Source organism: Protomyctophum bolini (genome assembly GCF_963924005.1).
Source record: "Protomyctophum bolini genome assembly, chromosome: 14".
NCBI lineage: Eukaryota > Metazoa > Chordata > Actinopteri > Myctophiformes > Myctophidae > Protomyctophum > Protomyctophum bolini.
This window is the reverse complement of record NC_137875.1, coordinates 19,299,531-19,313,064: the sequence shown is the minus strand read 5'-3', so window position 1 is coordinate 19,313,064 and position 13,534 is coordinate 19,299,531. Positions and strand designations below refer to the sequence as shown.

The 13,534-nt window shown below is 44.6% G+C and overlaps 1 protein-coding gene across 3 annotated transcripts in view; it reads right to left on the bottom strand.

Moving 5' to 3' along the window:
- The window catches only part of ptk7b (protein tyrosine kinase 7b), a 111,469-nt gene that overhangs the window by 21,771 nt on the left and 76,164 nt on the right, over positions 1-13,534 (bottom strand). For all 3 annotated transcript variants that reach the window (XM_080782189.1, XM_080782190.1, XM_080782188.1), the window contains exons 4-6: positions 12,694-12,878; positions 7,954-8,101; positions 401-531 (exon numbers count right to left, since the gene is read on the bottom strand). In XM_080782189.1, coding sequence (XP_080638315.1) covers positions 401-531; positions 7,954-8,101; positions 12,694-12,878 — 464 coding nt within the window. The remainder of the gene's footprint in view (positions 1-400; positions 532-7,953; positions 8,102-12,693; positions 12,879-13,534) is intronic.

The following is a 13,534-nucleotide window of genomic DNA, read 5'->3' as shown; positions in this document are numbered from 1 at the left end:
CAGAGGAAAAGGGGAGAGTGGATGAGGAGAGTGGAGGGTGGGGGGGTGAGGAGTCGCCATGCAACTCCTTGCAACCAAACGGTTGCGAGTAGACACATGTAGATGTAGTTGACCATTGAATTTAACCAATTCAATCACTTGGGTCGACAAGCACAACCATGCGCCGACGTTTTTTTGCGTCTCTCTCGACCCATTGGTGTGCTCTGGGCTTTAGCAGAAGACTGAGAGGAGGTGAGGAATGAGAATAAAGAATGAGAAGTGCAGTGGAGCTGTGAGGGGCTGACATTAACCCATTACCCTCTTAAACTCAGGTTCCAGTGAGGCAAGCCATTTATCTGTCGCCAGTTCGATAACTCTGTGTGTGTGTGTGTGTGTGTGTGTGTGTGTGTGTTGTGTTCACCTGCTATGATAATGGAAGCCTCCAGAGTGACATCAGGACCTCTGGGACCACGGCCCACACACTTGTAGACCCCCGTGTTTCTGGGCTTGACCTGGGTGATGTGCAGCGTTCCGTTAGAGTACAGCACCACTCTGTGGGGGACAGGAGAACAGACAGAGTTACAGTACAGCACCACTCTGTGTGGGACAGGAGAACAGACAGAGTTACAGTACAGCACCACTCTGTGGGGGACAGGAGAACAGACAGAGTTACAGTACAGCACCACTCTGTGGGGGACAGGAGAACAGACAGAGTTACAGTACAGCACCACTCTGTGGGGGACAGGAGAACAGACAGAGTTACAGTACAGCACCACTCTGTGGGGGACAGGAGAACAGACAGAGTTACAGTACAGCACCACTCTGTGGGGGACAGGAGAACAGACAGTTACAGTACAGCACCACTCTGTGGGGGACAGGAGAACAGACAGTTACAGTACAGCACCACTCTGTGGGGGACAGGAGAACAGACAGTTACAGTACAGCACCACTCTGTGGGGGACAGGAGAACAGACAGTTACAGTACAGCACCACTCTGTGGGGGACAGGAGAACAGACAGAGTTACTCAAAACGCTCACTGAAGAACCAACAGGGTCATCCATGTGTCCGTGGCAAAGACTACTTGGTCTTGTCCGTGGCAAGTTTTAGATTTTCTTTTTTACGCACCATTACCGGTAATAATGTTCTTATTTTCATCATAAGACCCAATTACTGAATGTCTTATTGTCCCCAGATTTTCTTTCAGAATATGTATGACACTTATTTACTATAACACTATATCATATTAGAAGTATACTAGTACTAGTGGTTCACAACATGTTTTATTTGCTAGGACCCCCTTAACTCTGAGACTGAACAAATGGAACCAAATGGACCTACTCGACTCGTCCATGTGGTTCCATTTGATTGTCGATTCACAGCCATGTATATCACACATGAACATAATTACTGTATGTGAACTATTTATGGGTTAATTATGTTTTCATGCTTGTTTACATTTCATCCAGCATTGTCATTAAAACTTAACTGAATAATTGAGTCAATGTTGTTGGCCAAACATCCTTGGCCAGTTTGTAGGTTTGTAAATCAATCTGATCTCCAGACACTAACACTATTTTGGCAAGGCTTGCCGAATCAATCTGAGCTGTGAAATGCATTAAAATGAAACGACAACAATATTTTGATGAAGGATAAACCACACACTGATGTTTAGAGTATGGGATAAGCCATCTCAAACAAGTTACAAGTCTCTGCAAGTAGATTTTCATTCCGTACTGAAAGCAATCCAATGGCTTCCTCAGAAATCAACCAAACCATATGGCATGCTTTGGAAAATGTTGTGCAGTAATGTGAAGTCAATGGGCTAAACATGCCAGCCCACCAGCATGGTCCTTTAGCTCATTAACAGTGTGGATGCTGCCTACACAAACAGATACATTCACACTGCCACATTTGGGTGATTTATAAACCATCTAGTTTTATTTTACCTATTTAGCATGGCAGATGGATAGGTTTTATGTACACACCCTAAAACTCTGGGAAAAACAAAATATATAATAATTTTGTGGTGCCCCTTATGTGGCACCATCTTAGTCATCCTGGTTCTGTAAACATAAGCCATCTGGTTCAGGCAGACTAAAGCCCAAATTACACTTCATAATTGCACATGCAAATATAATATTTATCCGATACGATTGTTTTGTATAAAGCTAATATGTTATGGTTTGTTACATGTGAACAATGTCATACTTCAAATTGTTGTAAATTGTAAGACATGCTACAAAATGGTCTGATGATGACTCAGGCCTTCGCTTCCCATAAAACATGATCATCAGGTACTATGATTATACTAGGAGAAAGATTTTTTTTCAAATAAAGTGTACAGAAAGCATTAAAATAATGTTTTTATGTGGCCACACTGACCAGTTCATTAAGTATGCCTGGTTTTCAGGTGGGTGGTGAACTGAAGCCGTGCACACAGCTGTTGTTGTATGATAAAGGGGGAGGGGATGATATTGTGATGTCACTATAGTGTATTTCGATTGGGACCTTTGACTCAAAAGGCTTTCAGCATTCAGGAAGAAACCAAAAATACACAGAGATTTCTAACCACCCCTGGGGGTCTATTAGAGTAATGTTAACTCCATAGAAAACAGAACAGCACTCCATCTTTAAGTTCATGGGGGCCGTTGCTTTACTAAGCCCAGTGCGGTGGCTAGCTCCTGGCAGGCTGCAGACTAAAGAAAGCAGAAGTAATTAAGGTCTGGCATTTAACCCATTTTGGACTGAGGCCGATTCAAAAAAAAAAAAGGCTTTTAAATCCTTTTTCTGTCAGTGGTGCTCAACCTTTTTCATGTCAAGGACCCCCAGAATTATCTCTATTGGGCCACGGACCCCCATCTCAAAATATGTAGTTCCAGGCAGGGACCCCCCAGGAGCAAATATTTCAGTAAAAAATGTTCGCTCTGAAACATATATTCAAAGATTTGTGCCACATTTTCACGATTTTTCAAAAATAGCAGACCTACAAGCTCGTAGCATGAGCTTGTAGATCTGCTATTTTCCAATAGCTAAAGTATAACATAATGCTTGAAACACCAAAAGGGGTTCCCGACAAAAATGGGTTAAGACAGGATGACAGCCTCACCATCCACTAACAACAACTCTAGGCCCCAACACGACTGACAGGGCAGATCAACAGCCTGTCATGACCCAGAGACTCATTATTTTCACGTCTGTAGTTCCCGCTATGGGCTAAATTAATATGGAGGTCAGACTCTCAAGAGGAATAAGTACAGCTAAACTAGGCAGGCAACTGCTGGATGCTGAATTTTGGGAACGCCGTGTGTTTCTTAAGCAGAGTCGGCCAAAATAAAAAGGGGATTTATGAAGGTCCCCGTTTGGTGCTGCGATGGAAGCCCTGAGGAAAGAGAATATTTCTGTGGTATCCCTTCTGTCTGTGTACCGCAGCAGGGGGGTAACGAGCTTTGGTAGTGTGTGTGTGTGTGTGTGTGTGTGTGTGTGTGTGTGTGTGTGTGTGAGAGCGTGTGTGTGTGTGTGTGTGTGTGTGTGTGTGTGAGAGCGTGTGCGTGTGTATGCGTGCAGGTTTCCAACCCACCGATGGCTAACTGTTCTATGGAACGTTAGTTGGCTCAGGAGTCTAAAGCAACCACATGGCATAGCGATGAGTGACGTCGGTACTTTAATTAACCACAGCAAAAGTAGCTTTGACAGCTAGAGGAATCCTTTAAGCTTGGTTTGTTTTATCAATTTTGCTTATGACATACAACTCTCACTGATAGGTGTGTTATGTTTCCCCCCCTTGCCTATAGCCAAAACAATAGACCTTTTTCACAGCAGCCATTTTGACATGAAATATTAAGGGTAAATACAGGCGTTACCAATGATGCCAATCAAAGTTCTGTACAATTCCATTCTGGTCAAACAGAGTCAGGGTGCTGCTATTGCATTGTGCCTATTGGCTCACTGGAAAGGCTCTGCTACATTCATCTGCATCCTGACTGCGTTCTCTATCATGATTGGATAAAATTAGTATCCCAGTTTAAGTTTCTGAAAATGCATTTTATTTTCTGTTTAATAAAAAGCTGGAGAGACATCTTACTGATCAAACACTCTACAGTAGTGATTATCAACCAGTGGTCCTTGAGGGTTCCAGGTGGTCCCCAGCTAAATGATGGAGAGTTGATAACCAAATAGACCCTTATAGATCTTTAACTGTTGAAAGAGTAAAATTAAATGTTACACAATAATGAAATGTTACATTATTGTTAAACATCTGCATTACTACACACATCTACACAATTCTACACAAGTCTACTGCAAGTCTACACAATTAGAGAATTTAGATTTTTTATTTATTTTTCATAAATGTTTGCCAAAAGCATGGAATTGTAGACAAAATCTTATCCAATGACAACAAAATATTGTTTAGTTTTGGGTCTGAGAGGCTAAATGTCATCAGATGGTGGTTCGTGGCTCAAAAGCCGAATAAATAATGGGCCTTGAAATGAAAGGGGTTGAAAACCACTGCTCTATAGCAAATTATCACAATATAGAGCTTTTAAACACTTATTCTAACCACAGAAAATCACTTACCCTTCCTTTAAATGGAACTGAACCTTAATTACCCTTATTGGTAACCTTTGCATTACCCCGCTATTTCATGTCAAAACGGCAGCCGTCAAGGACCATTGCAAGTGTAATTAAAGCGTCATTGTTGTAAGACACTTTTATTTTTTTTACCGAAGCATAAAGCACACCCAAAGTTCACACATCGAGCAACGTGTCTTAAAGACAACATCAAAGAATGTTTTTGCTTGGCGGGTGTGTGTGAAGTGCACAGGTGCAAAGCAGAAACAATCCCCCACAGACAGGCAGCCGTGTTCCATTGCCATCACACCGAGGCCAGATCAATAAACACGATACATAGTATCACATACCAGCCTCTCACCAGTTGAAAGCAACTAAGAACTTTACCTTGTAACAGAGTATTTCTATAGTGCAGTTCTGCAGTATTGATACTTTTACTCAAGTACAAAATGTGAGTACTTTTCCACCACTGTCCAATGCCATTACACTGAGGCCAGATAGGCCAGATGCCGTGAACAGTAACTAAGTAGAATACAAAACAACTCGCCCCTTAACCAACTCGCCCCGGGCGTACAGCCGGCAGAACAGTGCGGTCTGGTATTCCTAAAGTAATCTAAGTAAATTATGCTTGGTAAATTATGGCGCAGCCAGAAATGCAATCCTAGATGGGCCTTGCTAGGGCTAGATGGGCCGGCACGCACTCGCGCACGTGCAAAGCGTTCCTACGTATCCTACTGTCCACTGGAAACCATGTATCTTAAAAGTGATCAAAAACAGCGAATTAAACAATGAAAACAAGTCGGGAATGTCGTGATCCGCAGTCAAACTGTTAAGTAAATGCCATTAGTTACTTTACACCACTGCTTGTGAGTGTAGACTAGAGTGTAAGAATGGACGTACAGGCGGCCAATGTAGTGTGTGTGTGTATGTGTGTGCAGTGCGTGCGTGCGTGCATGCGTGCGTGTATGTATGAGCATGCGTGTGTGTGTGTGTGTACCCATGTGTGCACCGCACATTATTATCCATTCTGGCGCGGCAGCAGCAATGCTTACTCAGCATTAGTGTTGCAATGTGGGGGGCAGGGGTGGGGGTTTGTGGGGAGCAGGGGTGGGTCACACAGCGCCTGTGTCTGACAAGCTCATTACACAAGCGACTGGGTATTGATGTTCACACACTCCCTTCACCTTCCCTAACTCACTGAACACAATCTCTCCGATCATTTGCTGTGTAGTGTAGGAGGACCCCCCCTGGCCCGCCCTCCCCCACAGCGAACAGGCTTGCATTCAAGAAAGGTGAGGCTTTACACAAATGGCCTATTTTCTTGTGCTCGCATGAGGTGTTTACGTGCAACATGGTGGCAGGATGATTTAGTTTAGTTTATTTATTTAGCACCTAGTTATACAAAATCAATGAACCAAAATACTGTGCAAGGAAAGGAAGGAGCCAGCTGGCTTATTTGGAATCCTTTCCTTAATGGAAGAGGTCATTCATTAAACAGATTAAAAGTTCAATAAAAAAATACAAGTTGACAAAAGTAGCAGCTGTGCAATAAAGAAATAAAAACAGAACTGCACGAGAGGAGAATAGACAATACAACAAAACACAAAAGAATAGATAACTCATAAAACTAAATCATGTAGACTACAGTAAGGAAAAAATAAGATAAGAATGTTTCTTGAATATTGGCAAGGATAATGAGGACTTAAGTGATGCATCCAGAGAATTCCACAAATGAGGGCCTCTACATTTGATGAATGATGGCCTTGCATTGCTTTGTTTTGTTTATTTTGCCAGATGCGAAGCAGCCTGGCCTACATTTGCACGCACAACTACTGATGACCGTAAAGACGACTCTAAACACGACCTAGTCACGATTGGCTGCCTCCTAAGCCAATGGGAGTCTGAACGGCATAACAGCCCGTACTCTGAACGCTGCAACGCAGAGCGAGTGGCAACAGCAGCTAATGCTATGAGCTAACTGGAGTTAGAGGAAAGTCATAACAAAACGCAGTGAATGAACCAACAGAAGTACGTCGGAAACGGACGAAAATGACCGCTACAAGAGCACCTGGCAGTTATGACTGTCATTTTCTTGTTTGTTTTGGTGGTTCAGCGGTACAAGAACCACGCAGAGCTACAGAGTAACAGACATAGGGAGGGTGGGAGACTAGGCAGAGCTACAGAGTAACAGACATAGGGAGGGTGGGAGACTAGGCAGAGCTACAGAGTAACAGACATAGGGAGGGTGGGAGACTAGGCAGAGCTACAGAGTAACAGACATAGGGAGGGTGGGAGACTAGGCCGCCTTCGTGTGATGTATAGCCGTGTGGTGCAACAGCAACAACAGTGCTTTGGTCCAGGAATAACATTCCTCTGCAGCGCGCAACATTACCCCTCAAATTCATCTCAGCGTGAGCTGTGATAGCAAACACATAACGGAGAAAGAGAGAGAGATAGACATAGAGAGAGTGTTTTACCATTCAGGAGGATTAATATATGCCACACAACACACACATAGTTAGGTACGGGAGAGAGAGAGAGAGAGAGAGAGAGAGAGAGAGAGAGAGAGAGAGAGAGAGAGAGGGAGAGAGAGATATGAGAAAGTAGAAGAGAAGTGAGTTGACATTAGGGAGTAAGGAAGAGAGAATGAGTTGAACAAAGTGCGCGCGCGTGTGTGTGTGTGTGTGTGTGTGTGTGTGTGTGTGTAGAACAGCAGGAGAAAGTGTCATACAAGAGAACAGATGATGAAGACCTAGAGAGAGAGAGGTGAGGCTGTGGTGGAAAGTAACTAAGTACATTTATGTAAGCACTGTAATTTTGAGGTATTTGTGAGTATTTCCAATTTACAGTACTTTTACTTCTACTCCACTACAGCTCAGAGGCAAATATTACTTTTTACTCAACTGCAATTATTTGGCAACTTTAGATACTAGTTACTTTGTAGGTTTTGATTATTATTACAAAACATTAAATACTTCAACCCTATATACATTTTGGCCATTTGAAAATACCCAATCTAGAAGCTCACAATGCGTCGCCCCCACCACTCACTGGTTGGGTGGGGGCAGAGCCATTGAAATACGACAGAGTTACGACAACTTCACGGGGCCAGTCCAATCTAGTCTTCTAGAGTTCTACATTGACTTCTATTGGCGAAGAGTGACAAGTCCTGGACCAGAAGTTGGCAGAATGCACTGGACTCAGGCAACAGCAACAGTTGTCATGTTGCACACATGCCTAAAATGCTGATTTTGCGCCGCCCTCGTTGAAAACAATGTATTTCAAACTCCAGCTTGTCACACTTCAGGGCTGCATGAACAGCACTCGGGCGCTGTTTTCTGACCCCTCAATGGTGCAACTCTCTCTCAGCTATATGGCTCTGGGTGGGGGGTGCACACACATACCGGGACTTGTTGACCAACAGCTCGTTGTCATGGTACCACTCCAGGGTGGGCGGGGGCTCCGCCGTGAACTGGCAGTGGAAGACCGCCTCCTCGTTCCTCAGCACCACCTGGTTCTCGGGCGTGACCACCGGCCGAGGAAAACTCTTATCTGATGTGGAGGGGGAGTAGAGGAGAGGGGAGGGGCAGGAGAGGGAGAGGAGAGGGGAGGAGAGGAGTGGGGACTTTAGTACAGTACACAGACAGCTTCCATTATCACTGCAATAAAACTGTTGGAGGATAAATCCTGCAGGGGGCTGCACCACCAGAACATACTGTAAGTTATGTCTTAAGTTGTGGAGTAAAGACCTTACTAGAGGCTTAGTGACTACTAGTTAGTTTGAAACTAGTGGGTTACTAAAGTGTGTTGCACCACGACTGTTTATGGCATAGCGTAACTAGTAGTGCGTGGACTGTTCTTAAAATAATGTATAGTCGCATAAAATGACGTCATAGCTCGCGGGTCCAATGAAAACGAGCGGTTTCTACACTAAGAAAGTAAAACTTGTATCGTCTCTTCACAACAAAGAACAGTTCATTCAGCTAACGGGACTTGGCTGTCGACTCGATCGGATCAAAACATGGATTAAATAATATAAATACCCTCATCACGTAATTTACGGGATCGGTGGGTGGCCAGACAAAAGCTTTATTTACGTTGTTACGGGAACGTGTTAATAGTTATTTCTACTCCTCCTAGGACTTAATGCTGCCAAAAGGCTTGCTTAAATAGCGGCGTAAAAGCCATTTACGCTATAACTAGCTTAAGTTTTAACTAGGCAGAGCGTGGCAGGTAGGTGCCTCAGCGGCTCGTGGGCCCCTTGGGGGGGCCCCTTGGGGGGCCCTGCTAATAAGGTCAGCTAGTGAACAGAGCATTCCACCAGAAGCAGCAGGCCCAGCGGAGCCATCATCTCTATCCTCTGTGCCTCCTGGATCACCACAGACCCCTCACAGCGTTTCATCTGCTGTGATAAAAACTAAAGTCTTCTAAATCAGGGGTTCTCAACGTCTTTGGACCCCCGGAAATGCTTTGGCAATGTCTCAATTATTAATATGTACATGTATCCGGCCGCAGGGACCCCCCCAGAAGCAAAGATATGAGTTAATAAACGTTTGCTGTGATGGAATAATATATTAAAAGATTTGCCCATGTTTTCACGATTTTAGCAGAAAGCTCATAGTGCGGCACTCAGTGCCGTGCTATGAGCTTGTAGATCTGCAAAGTTAGCTTGTAGATCTGCAAAGTTAGCTTGTAGGCTGTAAAGTTAAGTTGGCGCAAGGAAGGAAGAGCTAAGGTGGCACAGATGCGTCTTTCAGGTCTAAATGGGCTAAACTTGCTTCAGGTGCCTCCCCCTCGACTCGCTCACCTTGCGTTCAAACAGCAAGGGACTTAAAGATGGAGTGAGTTTTGTACTTTTTCCAGCTATTTTCATTACTTCTTTAACATTTGTTTTCTAATTTAGGGAATTTCTTAGATATTTCTTTGAAATTCATGAACATTTTAGCTTTTTGGGGTAAAGTTCATAGAAAAAATGTTTTGAATGTAGGAAACTAAAAATAAAAAGGCACCCATAAAAATTGGTCAGCGACTCAACCTTGGGTCCCTCCCCAGTGGTTTACACCCCTCCCCAGCTTTGACTAAAGCTGGCCTGGCCTGGCCTGACCCGGCCTGGCCTCGTCTGAGCTGGAACTAGGGAAGTGGGAGGCCCTAGTGCAGGAGTATAGGTATCAGTATCAGTATAGGACTTATCACAGCTTTTAGCACATTTCTACAGCCCGACTATCAAGCTGAGGCTTAGAGGAGAGTAGGGGGGGGGGGGCAGTACAATCATATATAAAAGCTGATTCGATGCAACGTAAATACCCTCTAATCCAGGTTCATGTGCGTTTCAAACTTAACAGCGGAAGCAGTTTGGGAGCCCGACGCAGTGGGATGTCTTACGCTGCCGGGTCAATGGAGTAAAGAAAACAGAACAAGAATGACTCAGTCATAACTGACGGGTACAACGAGCTCTTGTAGCGCCCCGATTTCGTTAGTTTCCGACTGAGCTTTCCTCTGGCTCCAGTTAGCTCAAAGCATTAGCTTCTGTTGCCACTCCCTCTGCGTAGCGGCGTTCAGAGTATGGGTTTTTATGCCATTCAGACTATGGGTTCCATTGGCTTAGAAAGCACCCAATCATGAAAAAAAAAAACATTACGGTCCCTTTACAGTCGTCGGTAGTGGTGCGCACAGATGTAGTCCAAGGCGCTTTACAAGCAAAAAAAGAAGAAAAAAATAAATAATGGAACAGAGCAGAGCGCACCTGGCCCACCCAGACAGACTTTATCAAGGACCTGTGACCATCCATTTAGAACCTGTCTGCTCTAAAGCCATTCCTTAAGGTGAAGCCCTATAGAGGCGCAAAGGGTGGAACTGGAAACTAGAAACTCAATAATTATCCTCTCTCTTTCTTCCTCCACTCAGGTGTGAATCTCGTGTGTGCGTGTGTGTGTGTGCGCGCGTGCGTGCGTGCGTGTGTGTGTGCGCAGGTGGCTAATTAGAGTGGCATGGGGCATCAGATTTCCCTCACAGATGTGCTGCCGTACCTAACGTACTGCCCTCTGTCTTGAGCATAAAGCGAGCACGCACACATGCGCACGCACACACACACGAAAGAAAATAAAACGACCCAGAGACATAAAAAAGATATGAAAATAAGCCACAGCACACCCATTTGTGTAAACACACCGCAGACGGTTCACCGCGGCCGAATGGTGAAGTAAAGGGGGAAAAACCCCAAGAAGCACGGCTCAGAGGGAACTGCTGCTGTGTCTGCGTTAGTGGCGTAGGAATACAGTCCATACAATATCACACTCTGTTAGTGGTGTAGGTATACAGTCCATACAATATCACACTCTGTTAGTGGTGTAGGTATACACTACAGTCCATACAATATCACACTCTGTTAGTGGTGTAGGTACTAGGTATACAGTCCATACAATATCACACTGTTAGTGGTGTAGGTATACAGTCCATACAATATCACACTGTTAGTGGTGTAGGTATACAGTCCATACAATATCACACTGTTAGTGGCGTAGGTATACAGTCCATACAATATCACACTGTTAGTGGTGTAGGTATACAGTCCATACAATATCACACTCTTGTGTAGGTATACAGTCCATACAATATCACACTCTGTTAGTGGTGTAGGTATACAGTCCATACAATATCACACTCCGTTAGTGGTGTAGGTATACAGTCCATACAATATCACACTCTCTGCTAGTATCATTATTCTCTCTCTCTCTCGCTCTCTCTTAAACCATTAAGACCTGGAACATTTGCGTTTAACCATTCTAAAACTTTAGCTGTTGAAAAATAGCAGATGTAGAAGCTCGGAGCGCTGTCTGCTATTTTTGAAAATTTGTGCAAATGTGTGGCGCAAATCTTTGAATATATATATTCTTTCACTCAAATAGTTCACTCTGGGGGGTCCTTGACTCTTTGGAACAACATACTTTCAGATGAGGGTCTACCTCCCCCCCCCCCCCCCCCCCACACACACTCAAACACGCAATCTAAAAACAATCATAGCAAGGCGTGGAAAAAGTGGGAAATATTTATACAGACGGAGTGGGAGAAAATCTAATATGCGGCAGCGGTGATCTGCATTGATTTATTCATTTTGAATGAGGATGCTGCAGGCGCCGACCGCGGCAGGTCCTCTGAAGCCTGGAGAGTGTTTGAAAGCATCAACGTGGGATGAGAAACACACAGTCTGTGTGTGGGATCTGGGATGCATTGCAGACTGCAGAGGCCTGATCACGCAGTCCCAGAAGGACATGAAGCAGGCATACATACACCTAATACAGTGGTTTTCAACCAGCTAAATGACCAATGATGAGAGTTGGTAACCAAATGGACCATTATTAGATCTTCAACTCGAATTTTTATTTTGGTCAACGTTTCAATACATCGTGGAAAAAAATATTAACCGACAACAACATATTCTTTCGTCTAGTGACTGAGAGGCTGAATCTCATCAAATGGTGGTCCGTGGCTCAAAAAATGGCAATAAATAATGGGCCTTGATATGAAAATGGTTGAAAACCACTGACCTAAATAGACTATATTATACTTGGAAGCGTGAAACATTGTGAGCTTGTAGACCAGCTTTTTCTCGGGCCATGAAAGCTATGCAGTGGCTCAGGGGTAGAATGGCCCGGCAGACCGGCCAGATGAGGTTCCCAGTTCGATCCCGGGCTCCCCCAGAGTTAGTTAGTGTCCTGAGCTAGACTCTGAACCCCTAATTGCCCCCCATGTGCAGGTATGGTGCCTTGCATGGTTTCCTCCTCCATCAGTGTATAAATGTGTGTGTGAATGAAAGCCTTTGGATAAAAGCGCTATATAAATGCACATTCCTTTTTGAGGGGCGCTAGCCCGTCCTATGCCCAGCGTTGTGTGTACCCCATAGCGATGAGCTGATTGGCTGAGCACGGAATTGAGGATAAAAAGTGAGGACAGAAAAGTGAGGACGCCGGAATGTGATGATGTATGATGATAAGAGCGCCCCTCACTTCATACGTGTGTGATAAAAAAGAAAAACTAAATCCCGCCCAACTGAACACTGAACACACACATGTGCATAAGTGCACACACAAGACACAGGCCGACATGCAGAAGAGCAGGTCATCCTCATGCACGACGGACACACCCACCTATGATGTTGAGGGTGAAGTTGCCGTTGCTGCAGACGTGGCCCGCGGCGTTCTTGGCACAGCAGTAGTAGACGCCGTTGTCGTCGGGACTGGCGCTGCGGAAGCTCAGGGTTCTCTCCTTGTTGTTGATCTGGTGGCTCTTCTCCGACAGCTTGGTCCCGTCCTTAAACCACTGGCACGTCGGCCTGCCAAGGGAGGGAGAGAGAGGTTATTGTAGTTAACTAAAACTAACAAAAAACATGACCCGTCTGAAGTGAGTGGTGCAGTACTGTACTGGTACTATACCGCCCTCCTCACTGGCTTCTGTGTGTGTGTGTGTGTGTGTGTGTGTGTGTGTGTGTGCGCGTGTGTGTGTGTGTGTGTGTGTGTGTGTGTGTGTGTGTGTGTGTGTGTGTAAAACTAACACTAAAACTAATAAAAACTAAACATAAAAATAAAAACAAAATAAACGCTCTAAAAAGTAACTGAATTAGAAAAAAAGTCAAAACTAATTAAAAGTAAACTATAATTGAAAAATCCAAAACTATTATGTTGAGGGGTGACGAAGCAACCAGGAAATGAAGGATTAGGTGATCAGGTGAAAAAAAACAAAAAAACGATGTGATGACAAGACGGATGACCCCGAGAGAGAGAAAAGAGAGAGGGAAGACATGAGGGGGTGCGGGGCACATGAGAGAGGGGGCATGAGAAAGGCCAAAATGGGAAACGGTACAGTTTTTCAGCGGTACAGTGATTTTTCCGAGTGATCTTTAATCACTTGCGCTCTGAACTTTAGGTGACGGCAGGGAGGGAGGGAGGGAGAAGTGAGAGAGGGAGGGAGGAAGTGAGTGAGGGAGGGAGT